The 19,323-nt window shown below is 36.6% G+C and overlaps 1 protein-coding gene across 4 annotated transcripts in view; it reads right to left on the reverse strand.

The window, feature by feature from the left end:
- Positions 1-10,667: 10,667 nt before the first annotated feature.
- The window catches only part of INPP4B (inositol polyphosphate-4-phosphatase type II B), a 528,611-nt gene continuing 519,955 nt past the window's right edge, over positions 10,668-19,323 (reverse strand). For 2 of the 4 annotated variants that reach the window (XM_081135695.1, XM_081135696.1), the window contains one exon: positions 10,668-11,457. In XM_081135695.1, the coding sequence (XP_080991821.1) occupies positions 11,325-11,457 (133 nt within the window). In that variant the 3' untranslated portion in view covers positions 10,668-11,324. Of the gene's footprint in view, positions 11,458-11,488; positions 12,871-19,323 lie in introns of those variants that run through there. The other 2 variants (XM_081135693.1, XM_081135694.1) reach the window with 1 other exon arrangement.

A 19,323-nucleotide genomic window follows, 5' to 3' on the forward strand; every position in this document is an offset into this window, starting at 1 on the left:
GATGCTATGTTCTTTGTTAATGTCCAGACAAACACAATGTTAAAAATAAATGGCAGGGAAACACAGTGGGAAATGAAATTTACCAGGTGGAAGATCAAGAAGAATTAAGTGCCAAAGCTCTAGCTCACATGTCTGTAAAATTGATTTGACTTACTACCTTTAATGCAAATAGAGTTGTATTATTTGGAATGTGTGTGTACACATACACATCTTAAACCGTGTGAGCACATCTTGAGGTTATCCATTTAGAATTCTCATGAATAAATAAATATAAATAGGTTGTTTTCACTTTTAAAGATTAGCTTTTTATCTGACATTTAAAACCAAGCATATAGGAGCATATGAACAGACAGACTTTTAAAAAACATGGTCAATTGGGGCATTCCCAAAGACAGCTCAGGATTGCCATATTCTCAGTAAAAGAAGTGCTTTATCTCTTGTCTCATTTTCTTGATTAAACTTGTTTGTTTTTCACCTGTCCCGTAAATCATTCTGATGCCACCACCACTAGATGTAACGCATGGAGCTGCCAGTAATCGCACCGATTTTTCACTCCATGCCTTTGCTGGGTGATTTGGTGCAAAACATCTCAGTCTGCTCTCCTAGCTAACGCTGTGTATCTTTCAGGTTTAACTGTGGTGTCCTCCGGCCAGCTTTCCTTTATTCCCTCTTCTTACTCAGGACTAGCATAATGCACTTCCTCTGCACTCTTAAATCTCTCCGCATAATATTAAAATTGTAACTTTCTTGTCTGTCTTATCCACTTCATTGTGAAAACCTTGTTTACTCTTGAATCTTGCACACAGTGCCCAGAGCATAGGACATGCTCAATAGATGTTTATTGAACTGATCTGAATCTATTCTTGGACTCCTTTGTGTACCTAAATTTATTCCAAAGTGATTCCCAAGTTTCCGATAGTCTAAGAAGAATGTTTCTTCACATACAACTTACCTGAAGGAGGCATTGATGGGCACTCTTATGAAAGCAAATTCTGAATTGAGTTGCAGTGATGGGTTTCCAGCTTCTCACTCTGTTACCTGGGAGAGTGATATATGCTCAACTCACTAAAGTTGCAACATGCAGTTTGCAATGGGATGAGTTCTGAGATGTGAGCCCTTTATACATGTGATAAGTTCCACTCTGTGTGTTTGGTTTTCTGCTTTGCAAAATAAAAATAATGATTACTTTTTTTTTTTAATCTCGAATAGGGACCTGGACACTTGCCCTGCCCAATCAGACAAATAAAAGATGATTTTTGAGTTGATTACAGTCCCTCCTCTCTGAGAGGGTTCTTTTATTTACCTGGTGGTCTCAATTATCAATAACAAATCTGCAAGATAAAGGTTGAAATAACAGATAATTTGAAGAACTGTGATTCGGTGATAATGTATAAAGTGTGATTAAGAGGAAAAAGAAGAATGCCAGCAAAGGTAAAAATACAACTCCTAGTTACTAAAAGTCCAACATTCAATAAGATTTTATTCATTTAGGACAGTAGACATCTTAATAACATTTCTAGTTATCTTGCAGAGCTAGAATAAGAAGATACATTTTTATTCCTTTATTGGGAAATTGAAAAGTCAGAAAACAATTTTACCCACTCAAGATTATATAACGTTCATCTATTAGAAATACCACGGAAAAAAGAATTCATAATGCAACTAATAATAGTTTATCCATAAATGATACCCGAGATCCAAGGGCTCCGGATCTTTTATATTCTTTCAAGAAAAACAAATCATTTATTTCTGTGTGTTTTGAGTAGGCAGTATTGACTCCATTTAAAAATGGAGGAAACTTGCCAGAAGAAATATTGCCTTTTCTGACAAAGGAATACTAGTAAGCCAATAGAAGAATTAACCTATATTACATTTTTACTACACATATCTCTGGAATTCATTTCTCTAATATATTTATTTTTAAATTACTCAAAACAAAAGAGCAAAGTGGCATCCATTTTTGGTGGACCGTTATCTTTTTCAGATTAAACAAGACCTGTATCATTTTAGGCAGATGGTTGTCTGTCCAAGACAAAACTAACTAACTAACTAACTAATAAACAAAAAAAAGAAAAATAAAAACTAGGGAAAATATTTTACAAGCTCTTATAATGAAAATAGCCTCACGAAGATTTGCTGTGCAGTAAGCAGTATGCAACAGGAAAGGGTGCAGTGCTGTAAAAACAAGACAGCCGGCCCCAAACGGAGTTGCTTATGCTAAGGCGCGCATCACCAGACCGAGGCCTAACTTAGTGATGATCTTGGCTCTCCCAGAAATGGAATCCTACAGCAGCCTCAGGAATCACCTGATCGGCACTAGTTAGGTCACCTGCTGACAGACCCTTGCCAGCCCCTAAAGGAAAGCGACCTTGCAATAACCAGCATGCTTTTTTGTCTCATGAGTTCCTCTTTCCAGCTCCCTTCTGCCTATAAAAGCCTTCCAGTTTGAACTGCTCCTCGGAGCTCCTTTCTATCTATTAGGTTGGATGTTGCCCGATTCACAAATCATTGAATAAAGCCAATAAAATCTTCAAAATTTACCCAGTTGATCTTCTTTAAAATAACGGTTTCTTTATTGCCTTTTTCCCGTTAAAGAAGAAATATATTCTATTCCATACCTTAGCGCTAACACAGTCTTTTCTGATCGAAGGTCAATTCAACTCATTAAGCAGTTCTTGAATAGCTATAACGTATTAAAATTTACATCAAAGTCCACGCTGAACCTTCCAGGTAGTGAAAATTGTATTATGTAAGGAAGCAATCTGTCTCCGCTCGCGTGCCCGCCTCTGCATTTAATGCAAGTGGCGTCACCGCGGAACCGCAGCAGGTGCCTTTTAGCTCCTTGACGACTGGCTCTGCCTCCTTCAGATGCTTTTCTAGGACAGCATCTGCGAGCCAAATCAATTCATTTCAGGCAGGCTGTTTTTTTCTCTTCTCAAAAATCCACATGCTTCTTAAATATTGAAGAAAGTTGTTTTTGTTTGTTTGTTTTTTATAACATCTTATTGCTTTTGGGTTCCAAGGTATTTAGTCAGATGATGAACTCACTTGCTTATATTTGTCTAAGTGCTTCCCCCGTCCCTTGTCCAGGACATTTTTAGCATTTGGTCTAAGCTGATCTAAAGATTTAAAGCCATTATTATATATGCAATGTCCATGAGATTTGAATTAATTTACACAGAAAAGCTTTTTCCAACCCTCTCAGTTGTAAATGTTGAATGCTCACATTCTTCAAATGGAGAGAGATCCTTGCTAGAAAAGACATTAGTATAGAAACAATGTAAAGGCACAAAAAACAAATCTTAAAACACACAGTTAAAAAGTAATTTATACTCTTCTCTCTCAGGTGTAGAATAAAATCAGTTTTCTTCCTCAGAAGAATATTCTAAGAACTGTTCATTTCAAGAAATGCCTCAAAAATATAAATTTTTCTCATAGGCCACATTCATTCATCAAGAATTTTAAAATCATATTTAAACTACTAGTTTTCTCTCAAGTCTTTATATATTATCTCTTGCTCCAGCCATTTCCTAAAGCAGCACCTTTAGAAAAGATATTTACTAAAAAGATTTTCTAAAGAGGGAAATAATTCAAATAAAATTCTCATACACCGTCTTATTAGGCGTTCTGACAATTTTTAAAAGGATGAGCGATAAAGGTTGTGCTAGAAAAATCACTGAATGTATTAACCATTTTTACATTACACAGTTATAAGCTAATAAATCCCACAAAAGTTGTTTATTAAGGGAGATTTTAGAGAATTTATCTCTAGTATCTCCTTTTCCTGTCCACATTCTAAACAAATTAGCAGGTAGACAAGTTATAAGGCTGCCAGAGATGAAGATATAGTATTTTTTTTTTTTTAATTTGAGATAGTTTTAGCCTTACAGAAGAGTTGTAAAGATGGCACACTGACTTCCAGTCCACTTTCCCCTGGCTTCTCACATAACCATTGGTACAGGACCATGAACTAAACCAGGGGCTTACTTAGATTTCCAACTAACGTTCGCTTTCTGTTCCAGAATCCCACGTTTCATTTAGTCACTGTGTCTTCTTTGTCTCGTCCAATCTGTCGCAGTTCCTCAGTATTTCTTTATAACTCATGACCTTCACAATTTTGAAAAACACTGGTCAGGTATTTTGTGATTGTCCCTCAGCTTGGATTTGCCTGATAGCTTTTCATGAACAGACTGAGCTTATGACGTTTGGGGAATGCCAGCGAGGTGATGAGCTCACCTCACTACATTACAACAGAGGGTGTGTGATATCAGTATATTTTATTACTAGTGACCATCGGAGTAATTTTCATACTGATGATTTTCTACTCTCATTCTTCCTATATTAATTAATTGGAATTCTCTGTAAGGATAAGTTGTCTCTTCCCTACATTTACTTGGGCAAACATTTATTTTTATCACAGATGTTGTTTTATTCTTTGGTGAATAAGTCAACACTATCATTATTTAGTGGTGTTAACTGTCCAACACAGTTGGACATTAGGGATTCTTTCAAGTTGGTCCTTTTATTCTTTGGACATGTCCCCTCTGTGTTTTGTCATGATGTTTTTCTTGTTTTTATTTTTATTCTATTTTATTTATTTTGTCTTTACTTTCTGGCACGTCAAGATGATCCAGATTCATACTCCTTCATCGGGATGCTGAGAAAACAGAGAGCAGTGTTTGTTGCTGGAAGGGATATGGAACCACATCTCCAGGGTTATTTGGCTCAGGAGAAGCGCTGCCTTCACATGCTCCAACTATATCCACCCACTCTCCTGATTCCACTCTCTGGAGATACCAAAATATAGCTCTGGAACAAATTTTCTCGACTTTGAGTGGGAGTATCAGTCTCTTACAACACTCAAGGAACTCTTGCATGGATGTTTAAGACCGTAGAGTGCTACTTCCCCCAGGGTACTCTTCTGGTTTATGGCAGGTAGCATTTTGTCATAATTCACTAGCTTGCTTCACCACAGGGCTACTTACATCATTGTTCTTGCTTAGATGTAAAAAGACATGTTAGTATGAACATATATTGATGATAATAATACAGCAGGGAATATTTCTTGCTATAGGATCAGATATGTTCTTGAAATTCTCCAGATGGCAAAACTTTATTCTTCCTTTAAATGCAAGCAGGGGCCTCATTTGGTTAATTCCTTTGCAATAAGATCTAATTAAAACTCCTTGGGATTTGCCTTTTACTATCAACTGTTATAATGAATTATAAATAATCAGATCCAAATAGCTACATGGAAAAGTTATCACCTGTGCTCAAATGACTCTACATATATTCTTGACTACAAAGATCAACAATTTGTTCAATATTGAAGCATTGGCATCTGGTTCTTGGAACTTTTTAAAAGTTGTAGTTGATCTTGCTCCCACAAAAGAGTAACCCTGAAAGGTGCATTCTGCTAGTGTCTATGGGATTAAGCTTATATCAATGCAAAATTTGAATCGTAATTGTGGTTCAGCATAAAACTAGTCTATTCTCTTCGAAATATTGTCTACTCTTCTAATATAGTCTACTCTTATAATATTTTTATTAATTTTTGGACATTGCTATTTTGATGAAAATGCAAAAAAAAGGATAATAGGGAGAAAAAGACAGAAACATAAAAAATAAAAATCACATTTATTTAAACAAAAATATACACACAGTGTACAATGAATATGGTTTCCACAGAACAATAAGACAAAATGATACTTCTCCAAATTCAAATACAAAATGATCTAACCTACTTGTGCCTCATTTCCTAGGAATATACATTATTAGAATATATAGTTAACATAAAAAGAAAACAAATGCCATTTCAGATAAGTACCACAAGAATCTGAAAATTAGATGTTAGGTTAAATAAAATAATAAAGTATTTCCATGAGAAGTATATGTGTGCAAAGGATTGCACACGTGCAGTGAAATGCATGTCTTACATAGTGATAGACACATGGAATTTGCCACTTAAAGTTTGAAAGTTCTTTGTCATGAAATATTTTTAAATATTGATAGTGATATGAAAGCATCAAAGAACTAAATATTGACAATATTTGAGTTAATATTGCTTGCTAGTTAACAATACCACAGGGAGTCATCATTAAAGATGGACTGTTGGATTGTGGCCTTTGGGATAATTTAGATGGTTTTAGGAAGACTGTGAATGTATTTATACTATGAGTTTAAAAATGCAACATCTTAAATAACTCCATTTACTAAAAGATAAACAAGATACAGTTTATCAGGCAACATCACTTGTATAGGTCTTCTCTCCCTTAATATTCACTCTCTCTCGGCATTCTACTTAACTGTGAGCCTTGTTTACAGTTTTTAATGTAAAATTCTAAATATTCATGTATCTATAAAAATTCAAGCTCAGGGGAGCTGACTGCATGTACTTTTTTTGGTTATTATTACCTTACAATGTTTTCCTACTTCTTTGTTATTAGTAGCCAGATATGACTTGTTTCTTTGACATCAGAAATAATTTAGACTTTCTCTTACTTGCCTAGAAATAAAATTCAAAGGGGGCTTCATGTGCACTAAGACTCAGAAAGTAAAAATCCAAATTTCCATGCCTTAACTCTGCCCCTAATGGGTTTGCAATATTTTATCTAAAATATTAATTTTATTTTCATGTTCTGAAATTTTGCTATAGGTGGCATCTCTTTGGAAAGTTCTTAGTTAAAACTGCCAAATAAACAAAAGATAGAATATGTTGGAACTTTCTTTATATAGCAAGGAAACATAAATATGGGGGGGAAAGCACAGGTTTTGTAGATCGTAGCTGGGCTAAATGAAGGTGAATTCACATTAAAAATTTCAATCGATGACACAATTCTCAGTGAATCATTCTCCTCAGTAGAGCATAATTTGTCAAGTCGTCAGCTCTTAAGGACAACTTGGGTTCAGTAAGTTTGCTTCCCTTAATAATTGCTGACCACAATTTGTCTCAGACCAGTTTCTTAAATCTGTGATACGAGTTAATAGATTTCCTACAAGATTACATAAGGCACCCTATTTGGAAATCAAACACCTAAAACATCTGTGGTGCCTTAGCATAGTGCCAGAGTTTAATTTGTTTAACAGTTTGGGCTTCAGTTGAGCAGTATTTATTAGAATCTGGGCACAGTAATATGTTACTATTTTTTCCTGTGTTTAGCAAACTCTAAAATTATAAACTTACAAACTGGTACTGAAGCACATTTTCACTGATACTCTAATTAGGCTACCACTTCCCTGAATTTAGCCTGGAGTTGTTATTGCTCATGCTGAAGCTGCATTGCCAACATTTCCCTTGCCAAACAGCATAGAGATACATTTTTAAACACATTTCTATGACTAAATAATTTAATTATGAATAAAATACAAACATCAAAGGTTACCGATAGCCTAATCAGAGTCTCCAGAGAGGTTAAAAACAAAAACAAAAAGGCAGCCATCTGAAGATGAGTGATTGCATTTAATACCATTTTAATAATTTTATACTGGTTCCAATGATTTATTTTCTGGACAAAAAGCGATGGGAGCATTTAGTTGTGTGCCAGTAAATATTTAACAACTGGATTTCCAAGAATTAAAGGCCATGATTTGTAGCATTTGAATATTTGTGTGGTGTAAATACTCCCACCGCGGTCAATTTCAATGTGGATGTTACTGAATGTGGATCCAGGATGCACAGTTGCTCTATAATATAGCATTTTGACTGTACAGACACAGTCGACATAAACAACCTCAAGAGTAGAGATAAATTGAAAAATGTAGTAAAATAATTAGAAATTGGTAGTTTTTACTATTACCTTCATTTATCATAAAAGTTATTCCATTGTGTTTTATAATTTAATATTTAATGATGGTTGTGTTTAACAGTTAACTTATAACATTTCTGAACATTTAATGATCAACTGTCATGAGCCAGCACGAGCCAGTTCCAGCATGCCACTGGTACGACCTCTTCTTGGCACACGTCAAACTTTACATAGGGAAGGGTTTGATTTGCTTGGTAAGAAAATCATCAGTCTATAAAAATCTTTTTCTTTTCCACCTTGAGTCTTATTTTATGTAAAATGCCATTTTAGTTGAGGGGAAAAAGGGAAGTGTCCTCCATGCAGATGCTAGCTTTTAAGACCTCACAGTTTTCAGAGGAAAAGCTGTTACTCTTTTAAGTAAGTGCTAGAGGTTGGGTATGTGGCTTACTGCTGTCACTGGGCATTTGGTCATTTTAGTAAATCTGTCAGCTGCATCAAAGGATCGCTCTGACTCACCAGATTACTGAACTGACCAAAACATTCACATCAAAGGATTGTTTTGTCAGACTGTAGACACACTCATGGCAATATTTACAAGAAAAAACAGCCACCACAGGAGAAATAAATGCATGGGTGCCCCTAAGGGTGGGACTGCTTCAAACAAATACTTCACACCTTCTGGATCAGCTGCGCTGTGGAACATTTCTAGGCCCTATATCTTTTGTCACTAGATCAAACATGATCAGGATTTCACCTTCCCTTGTTTTTAAGTAGGTTTTCTGTAGGACCCTGTCAACAGCGAATACGGAATTGATATCTACACTTGGTATTAGAGGGGAAATATTTTTGAGCAAAAAAATTATCTTGTTTGGAAATGTCATTTTCTTGGTTCATTTTCTGGCTTGAGATGATCTCCTAAAATCAGCCTGCTGGTTTATGTATCTTTTAAATGAAAATGTAGATAAAAAAGCATGACCGAGACTGTGTCTATACAAAGGAGATTTAAAAATTTTTTCTTTAACCTTGGCTCTTTGATTTAGGAAGCCTTAAAAATTTAAGAAATATTGAAGTGGTTTTCCAAGGATACTTGGACTGTACCGTAGAAAAGGGGCAATATTGTTGTCGATATGGAACATGAATTTCCTTGATGAAATCCATGTTTAAAAGTATGTACAAATATTGGTTTCCTGTAGAGAAATGCAGATGACTTTGTTAATAATAAACAAAAGCTCATATGCATTTGTAGCACAGTAATCTCTACCCTTTGAGGCATCTATATTACTACTTATTATAAAAGAAAAAAATCTTTGAAATGTCTTCCCAAAATAAAAATAAAAACACACCCTATTGTCGGCTTTCTAGTTAAAAAGTTTTTCCACATTTGAGTCAAAGGCAAACAAAAATTCTTGTTTATAAGGGCATTTACAAGATGGCACATAAGTCTCTTAGTACTCATGCTACCACTTGACATACTGAAGGAGGATTCATAGTTATTCAAAGAAACCCTTCTCTTCCCAACCTTTTTACCTTAAACCCAAGGGGACGATGAAAATAACCACAAATCCTACCATTTTCAAATGAAACTGAACAAGTCAAAGATTAGTTTTAATCACTGAAATGGAGAATGAGGTGTTGAAAAGACCACCGAGATAACTTTATCCATGGATAGATCCACAGCACACAGCCTGTTTATTAAAAAGCCTCTAAGGAGTTTGACAACTGCCTCAAATATAATGCCCACAGTCATTAACTGAAATAATAGATGGATAATTCTAGTATTAAAAGCCCCAAAGGGTTATCTAAAATTTGTATTAACTTGAAAAACCCATGAACCTAGAGATGTGTTTGGAATCCTCATTTTAACACCTGTCTTAGAGCTAGCACATTCACTGTGGAAGCCCCGTAATATCAACCGCTGAATGTGGGCATAGCTAAGGGATGTCTATGTAACAAGCCTCTGGCATTTCTGTGGGTGATTTATGCTCTCCATGGCATGCTCCTCTGATGAGAAAGGGAAAATAATAAGTTCTTAAATTTGGAGAAAATAGGTTTCATTTGTTCAGAGTGTTGTAATATAAGTTTTAATTCCAGTAATAAATGTGAAATTCTATTTTACTAACTAGCACTCTCCTGTCATTTTCATGTATATTTGGCATGGCAATCTGGAGAAGAGATAAGTCACAGGGAAAGAAGGTAAGAGGAGATTGTAATCATGGTTCTCAAATTATCCAGTTCGGTCATTGGGGGCATATCTTCCCTGTGCTGTAATTTACCCATTTATGAAGGTGTTACACAAGATAATCTCTAAGGTGGCTTCTAATTTAAAATTTTAGACAATTCATGGTGTTATTTTACTGAGTAAAGACGAATTTGAAATTCAAGTTAACAAAAATACAGTGGTCCCTCGGGTTTCGAATATGATCTGCTCTGGAAGACCGTTTGGGCTCTGAAAGGTTTGAAAACCAAAGGATCCAAAGCCAACTGCTAGGCCTCAGGACCTTGGCCTCAGCAGAAGCTGTGGGGCATGTTTGACGACCAAGGTGTGTTTGAAAACCGAAGTATTTCCTTCTGGGTGTGCGGCGTTTGTAACCCGAAATTTTTGTCAACGGAGACATTCGAAAACCGAGGCACCACTGTAATTATTTTGGTTTATCATTAGTTATGGTTGCATATATTTTAGAAGGTTTATTCACATATACTATTCTATTCCAGGCAATGCATACTTACACCATCTATATTCTGTACCAAAATGACAGCTGGAAAACATCTCAAAGGCATTTTCTTGACTGTCATGACCTTGATCTCATACAGTTCAGGCTGATGGGGATTTTCACTTTGGACATCAACAGGTTGACCATCTTTAGTTTCCTGGCAGTTCTGTTCCTTGCAGTGTTTTGCCTAATATCCTGTTAAACTTTTTCTAGTGCTGCTTTTACAACAGGGCCATATAACCCAAGCCAGAGCTTTGAAAAGATACCATGTTTTTGAAAAGTACTTTTATCAAGTTGTTTAGAAGGAGTAGTCACATCTCGACTAGATGCCTAAATCTTTACAGGCAAACCTGTAAATTGTTCTGTAGTCAAGATCATGAGTTTACCTAATTTCAACTCACTAGGAAAATAGTTTTTAAACCTCAGGAATGGGCTCTAAGAGTATGTGTGAGGAAAGCTGTGAAATCGTATCACAAAGTCCCTCTCCCTTTGACACTCTCCCAGCTTCATTGTAGCGAGCGAGCACTGCTCTCCGAATCACCTCTAGTCCTTCATGGCACCAGTTTTCTCAGATCGTCTTTCATTAAAATATCCACGAATGAAAGTTACATGTTCCAAGCTGATCTCAACCAGCAAGAGGCAACACATAGAAGCTTAGAACTAGAAATGACAATATTACGTAAGATCTTTTAAAATAATTTCTTTCAGAGTCATATGCTGATAACTGATTCAAGTAATTCCTAGGTTGGGGCAAACATCCCTTATTATCTCCCTCCACAAATTCACAACAATAAAAAAAGAAAAGAAAAGGTAGAGAGTATCCAACTGAAGCGTATTTGTGTTCCTGTTTATTTACATGTTGGTAAACTTAGGTGTCGGCTTTTCCGTAAGTCCCCTCTGGAGGCCGGTAGTACTTGGGGAAAGCCATCAGCTGCAGCATGTTGAAAGCATACTTTCTGCATTTGATATTCTTCAGTACATTCTCTATGCGGCATCCTTCTCTGGTAAAAGGGGAGAAAGTACAACTTCATGAAACAGAATAAATAAATATGCTTTATTTGTTCAATGCAGAGTTGCAGCAACAGTCCAAGTAAAAATAACAAAGAGTCAACTCTACATTTTTTTTTTTTTTTTCCACAAATGATGATACATCTTACAAAATTAAATCCTAGGCCAGGCCCAATACCATTATTGCCCTCGGAAAGAGATGATTAAAGTCTCTTTGCTCTTAACAGATATTTAAGGTTCAATAAACTCTTTAAATATAATTTGCTCCACGATATAGCTTCACTTTAATTTCATAAATATATCTGCCTTTTTATAACTCTCCCACAAATTAATTTCTTGAAAACACATTAAAATCTATTATGTAGCCCTAAGGATACAGGTTCTAGGAATAAGGCATTTAATTTATTAAGTCTGGCCCTATAGATTTTTAAAGGAAAGTTCAATCTCTATTTTACTTCATTATTTTAGCTGTGCAACGAAGAGAAAAATGGCTTCTAAACAGCCTGGTCCAAGTCTTCGCTTTCTAGAGGAAGGGGGCTTGTGCACACAGTACAAAAGTCACAGGGGCGGGAAACGGGGCATCGAGACACAAACAGACCTTGTTAAAAAGAATAGAAAAGTACTCAAAGCCAAATCAACCCAAACCATAGTTACAAACAGGGTCATTTAATTACAAAACAGAAATAGCCATTCTCTCCATAGAGTTACTTGACAGAAAGGGGTTAATTGCAGCAAAGAAACGACAGAACGAACAGGTTAAGAAATCAAACAGAAGGTTCTACCAGCTGACGGCAACGTGATTTTAGCACAGTGGAAATAAAGTCTGGAACCTCCCACAGGTCTGGGGCTTGTCTCAGAGTCTCAGTGTGTTGTGCAAATTCAGTCTTAGTTTCTCTAATAAATATAACGGGGAGAGGAAGCGGAGGTGCAGACCTTCAAGCTTTCAGGATTCTGTTCTTTGTCTTATTCCCAAGACAGTGATTTAAAAACTCTTCTTGAGCTAGCGAACAGTGGGAAACACGTCTCCATGAACAAAAAAGCAAAATAATTCACGTAATGCATAGTACTTCATCTTTTAGATTTTAGGAAAAAAACAAAGAAAACACTTACAATTCAAACATCTGCTTGTTTTAAATTCTCTGAATCTTAAAATGTAGAAATATTACAGCATTGTCCCCATGATTTAAAGTCCATTGTCATTTGTAGAAAAGAAAGGAACACAACGTAAAACTTATTGGTATTTGGCTAATAGTAATGCGAGACTTAAAATAAGCCACACGACTAGCAGGTGTGAGCTGACAAGCAGCAAGGCGACAGGATAGAAGTGTCGAGAAGTCGGCTTGTTATCGGAAAGACAGCCTGTTTCGGGATCATCGGATTCATTCAGTGCTCCCCGGGTTTGTCTGCTGTTGAACAGGGTGGGGAGTGAGGGAAGAAAAGAGAACAGAGTAGCATTCACACAGTAAGGAAACTCAGCCTTAACCATGCTGAAGCAGAACACATTATCTTACACAATCAAGCTCTTTCAAGTGGAAGTTTTATGCTAAATAGCCCCAAATACATTCTGGGTATTTTTTCTCTCTCACTGACAAATGTATTTCTCTTTGACAAACATTATTACAAAAGAGATTCCTTTTGCTTTTGGTGCAAGAAAGGAGAGAAACTCGCATGATATGCACATGGGTTGAATCTGCATGTGCAAGGAAGGAGCAAATAAGCACAGCGGCACCAAGAAACGAGATTCCATGAGCAAAACTAAAACAGGGGTCAGCCCGTAAGAAATAATCTGATAAATACATCTTTGGCAAATGAAATGACAAACAGCATGCAGAGAAGCGAAAGAATGTGCCTGACACATTTAAGCGCACTAGATACCGGTCTTGCACCTCTATAATGCATTTAACATTGTAAAAATGATTTATGGAAATGGTTTGGCATTTAAAATGAATGAAATATCTGACATGTCATCCTCACCAGACATAAGATTAGTTTAACAAAGCCCGACTCAGCTTCCTTCTTGTTCCTGCAGCTCATCAATTCCATTGTCTCCTGCTCATCTTACTTAAATATCTGTCCCCTATGGACTCTGGAGCTTAAAAGGGATCCATCTTTGCACAGTGACACCTTAAACAATAACAGATTCTAAATTTCCAGGTTGTGTATTTTCTGCGTAAGTGAAAAAGTGGGCACTTGTAATTGGGCTTAAAAGCAGCTACAACTGTGGCAAATCTAAAATATGCCATGCTGATGTATGTTGAAGATAAAAATTCTTTTCTATAGTATAATTTCATCAGTATTCAGAGTATTCAGAATTTCTGTCATGCTCAGTGGTCAAGGGCGCCTTCCTCTCCATCAGCTCCTCCAGGTTTAGAGGCGGGAAACAGGTTGTGGGTCAGTCTTATGGAAAATGCACCCAAAGGTAGCTTTCAACAAGCCCCGGAGCTGTCAGCGCCCCCTTTCAACCAGGTGCAGCCCCTGAAAACCTCTGAGACAAAAACTTTTGACCTGGTGTTGAGTGACCATCATTGTTTCAAACAGCAACCTTGGCTCCAAACATCAAGTCAATCACGCTGTGTGTGCTCTAGTGTTTCCCATTGTTTGGTAAGACCTAAGGACTCTAAATCCAGTGACCAGGTGAAGTCAAAGCTTATCTGGAAGACAAATGATTTATTGAGCAAAAGGGAGGTTATTTTGGACTTGCATAATTCCTATTGTCAGTTGTACCAGAAACTTGGGTTAGTTGAACTTTCTGCTGCACATTAGGTGGGAAACATGCAGTAGGTTTTAAGGTAATTTTACCTCCGAATGTGACTAAGAAAAGCTTCCTGGTCCTGTTATTTCTTCCATTGACTTGCCAGGGGCCTTGAAATCCCTACATTGCTCACCCCAGAGAAATATCTTATTCATTTATCCAATCAATTATTACCAATGTGTATCTCAATTTCTTACAATTTCTAGTTTTCATATATCCCATAAAGAATGTACTACATTAGTAGAGCAACACACATAGAGGCAGCTGTGATATCCATAGTCCATAAGAGCATGGACTCTGAAGTCAGACCTCCTGGGTGCAAGCTTGGCTCAGTCATCTGCTTGTTAAGTGACCCAGGGCAAATTATGTGCCACTTAATGTCCCTATTTCCTCATCTTTCAATAGTGTTAATAATAATAATACCTACTTTATAGAGCGGCTATGAAGTGTTGTAAGTCAACACTTATAAAGCTTTTAGAACAGAGCCTGGCATATAGTTAGCATTCAATAGTAGTTACGATTGTTAAATCATTTGTAAATCAAGAAATACACACACCTTGGTAGTGTAGCTAGAACCTTTCTAACTAGTAGGGAAATGTGATCAAACAAGGTTTCGAGTCACTGTTCCAGCCCACTGGTGTTCAACTGTGGGGGTGGAGTTGGAGGTACGGAGGGCCAATCAGAGCAGTTTGCTTTTACTGATATTACTTGATTATGCCTCTGCAAAAGAATTTGTGTGTGTACCACCATAGCGGCCACACCTGGCAAACAACAATCATAATGATTTCAAACAGACCACCATAGCTATCTGAATTAGTCTAAAACACCTAGACAAACATGCTGTGGTCTGGTTAGAAAGAATAGTTGGAAATAACTAGTCTGACTCATGTTTGAACAATTCTGGGAATTAGGGCAAAAATATGTTCAAAGAAGTTCATTGCATACACTGGTAGCAGTGGAGGAGGTTCGGCCATAAAACATGTGCTGGTCGGTGGGGGAGCTGGGATAAAGGGCCGGTGGGAGGCTGGATAGGTGACTGTAAGTCCCCTTGGATCTCCAGATGCACAAAGTAAAAAGAAAGGCTCTGAAGTAATGCTTGCCTTTTTTCTAGCCTCAGTTCCAGCACCCACCAGCTACAGAAACTTGAGCAAATACTTCATCGCTTTCCACTACAATTTCTCCATATGCAGAGGAACAACGGGATTGTTAAAAGGATAAAGTAAGATGATACAGTCAAAAAACTTAGCACAGTACCAGCTATAAAATAAGGCCTGGATAAATGTTAGTCACTGTCATTACGGTTATCACCAATATCATCCTCACTAACATTCCTTTCTGTCCAGTTTTAATGTGAAGGTTATCTGTAGTAAATCTTAACAAGTTCGGTGAAACCTCGGTTCCTCTCCAATGTTCCCTGTTAGGAGAGAAGCACAGAATCCTATCTCTCTCTCTCTCTCTCTCTCTCTCTCTCTCTCTATCTATCTATCATCATCTATCATCTATCTATCTATCTATCTATCTATCTATCTATCTATCTATCTATCTATCTATCTATCTATCTATCATCTATCTATCTATCTATCTATCTATCTATCTATCTATCTATCTATCATCATCTATCATCTATCTATCATCTATCTATCTATCTATCTATCTATCTATCTATCTATCTATCATCTATCTATCATCTATCATCATCATCTATCTATCATCTATCTCATCTATCTATCATCTATCTATCTATCTATCTATCTATCTATCTATCTATCTATCTATCTATCTATCATCTATCTATCTATCTATCATCATCTATCATCTATCTATCTATCTATCTATCTATCTATCTATCTATCTATCTATCTATCTATCTATCATCTATCATCATCATCTATCTATCATCTATCTCATCTATCTATCATCTATCTATCTATCTATCTATCTATCTATCTATCTATCTATCTATCTATCATCTATCTATCTATCATCTATCATCATCATCTATCTATCATCTATCTCATCTATCTATCATCTATCTATCTATCTATCTATCTATCTATCTATCTATCTATCATCTATCATCTATCTCATCTATCTATCATCTATCTATCTATCTATCTATCTATCTATCTATCTATCATCTATCTCATCTATCTATCATCTATCTATCTATCTATCTATCTATCTATCATCTATCTATCATCTATCTATCATCTACCTATCATCTATCTATTCTATCTATCACCTATCATCTATCTATCATCTATCAACTATCTATCCATCTGTCCATCTACCTATCTACTATTATGTATGTATGTATCCAATTATTTATCTATTACCTATTTATCATAGTGCAAATATTAGATTCTGACTACAAATTTAGGTTAAATATTAACCACAATCTGTCAATATAGTGCTGCAGAAATTCTATTTCCTAGAGGCCACAAGTAGATAGGCTATGGCTCAGGTATAGGTCACTGGCCGAAAGGATCTTGTAACATTCCTTATTCACATGCAGGAGACTATATTAGATGGCTTTCCCCCTACAAATGCCAGAGAACATTTAACATTTTCCAGTCTACTTGTTGTATATATACCTTCCAAACAAAAAGTACTAAATTAAAAGTTTGTCCTTTTTTTTTTGGAGGGGCAGTTTTATAATTAAATTAATTTTTTGTTTACTAGCTTTATTCTCTGGAGATTGCATTAACATATTACAAATGCCTGATGCATAATAATCATTCCATGATTTCACTGGAATTGAAAGCAATGGCCTATGAGGCTGCCCCAGAGCTTAAAACTTGAGGCCCCTGACTGTGTCACAGAGTGCACACAGGTGCTCTTGGGGCTGATTCCTTGCATCCTGCACAAATGATCATTTCTTTGTTGGCACAAATGGATTTTTAAAAATTTATGGAATTTATTGGGGTACACATTTCAAGTGTACAACTCAATAAAACATCATCTGCACAGTGCACCGTGTGCCCATCACCCCAAGCAAAGCCTCCTTCCAGCCCATCATTTTCTCTCCTTTTGCCCACTTCCACTTTTTTTCATCCAGTCCCCCAGCACCCTCCCCTCTGACAATTTTTAAGCACTCTGCAAGTGAACTGCAAAGGATGTGTTAAGTAGTAATATCTGTAATTTCCTCACTGGAAAATGATGACCAATAAGGAATGAGTGGTACCCTGCAAGGTTCCCTGACAATCATGTCACTAGTTGCAGCCATCACTGAGTATAGATCTCCATGGAAGAAAATCACAATGTTGTCTCCACTGAAAACATGACAAAATCAGACATTTAAGGGCAGTTACTGAATCTGCAGGAGACAAAATGATTTTTTTCTTCAAAGGCCAGTCAAAACAATCACTTAAAATAGAAACAAGTCAAAGGAAATGTCTCACTTTTAAACACATCACTGCCTACACGAGGAGACATTTCCTTAAATAAAACCCGGGGTGCGTGACTTGATATTTGCTTATCCCCCCTCCCTTCTGTCAGTGACGACGGCTGTATCCTACATCACAAGTCCCCACTGCAGGTATCCTCTCAAATCATTCTGAACTCCGCAAATGGAAGAGTCCCCCTACCCCCCCCGCTGAGCAATTACTCATTAATAGTTTTGCTGTTTCCTATTTTATTCCTTTAACCACTAGAGCTCTTCAAGCTCCCTGAAAGGAAAAATTACCAATTAAAACTGAATGGACAATGGAATACTGCTCAGCCACATGAAAAGATGAAACACGGCCACTTGTGACAACACGGATGGATCTCGAGAGTATCATGCTAAGTAAAATGAGTCAGATGGAAAAAGGGGAAAGGGGCATGAACCATACGATTTCTTGTGGGAAATGAAACTCATATGTGGGGTATAAAACAGAAAGCAACAAACAAAAAAACCTCATTGACACGGACAAGAGGGGAAAGAGGAGCGGGGACAGGTAGAAGATAAAGGGGGTCGAATATATGATGACAGAAGGAAGCTGAACTTCGGGTGTTGAGCACACAATGTAATATACGCATGAAGTATTATAGAATTGTACCTCTAAAACTTATATAATCTTATTAACCAATGTCACCTCAATAAATTTAATTACTAAAACAGAATAGAAAATCTTTCCTTTCGACCAAAAAGCTCATTTCCTCTCATGCTAAAATGATACCATTTCACATTTAATTACACCAAGTTTGGAGCTATGAACATACCACCCTGACATTATGAGCCACGATTTTAGAATGAATATTTTCCAGGGCTTTATTGGACCCTACGTGCATCTGATGAATTGGTCTTAACGGAGCATCATTTTCAGGCCATGGACTGCTGGACTGTGTCAGTTTTTAAACCGGCAGATCTGAGTAAAAATACATTTAATATACCTTTGGTATCAATAAGAGCTTTGAGAGTGGCACAGAAATCATAGAACCATAGATTCTCAGATGTAAAAGTGACTCTAAAAATATCTTCACGTTGAATTACACATTTTATAGATGAGAAAGTAAATCAGAGGGCATTGCCTATGCTTTTACAACAAGCAAGTTGCAAGGAAAGGATGCTGAGAAGGTAGTTACCCTGGTTCTCAGTCTGCTTATATCATAGTCCAGGAGATAAAGGGACAAGGGCTTTTTGTTTTCAGTTTAGATCAAGGTCCATGAAATTTAACAACTGAAAATACTCTAAGATGACAAATTGTGTACCAAATCTTTCAAAAATTTTGATTTATAATTAGAATATTAAAAGTAAATTTCCAGAACTTTAGAAAACCTGTGCAACTATTTAAATACAGGGGAAGTTTTCATAAAAGCATATGAATGTGGGAAAAATTTCAGTGGCCCAGAATCAAAGATTAGCCTTTGTGGCCACTGGATCACCAGTCCCATTTAAAATGCCTTCTTTATTCTAACTGGATTTCAGAATATAATTCAAAATATGTCATGTCAACCACAGACAAAACCCCTGAATGGAGAAATTACTTGAAAGACAGAAGACTGTGTCCCTGCTTTGAGTGTCCGGGTCACAGAGTGTTTCTAATAATCCTATACATGTTTGCTATTTAAGAAAAAACACTATTAAGCAAAATATGCATTCAGAGGAAGGAAGGACACTGCATGC

This window comes from Miniopterus schreibersii, assembly GCF_964146895.1.
Source record: "Miniopterus schreibersii genome assembly, chromosome: 4".
Classification (NCBI taxonomy): Eukaryota; Metazoa; Chordata; class Mammalia; order Chiroptera; family Miniopteridae; genus Miniopterus; species Miniopterus schreibersii.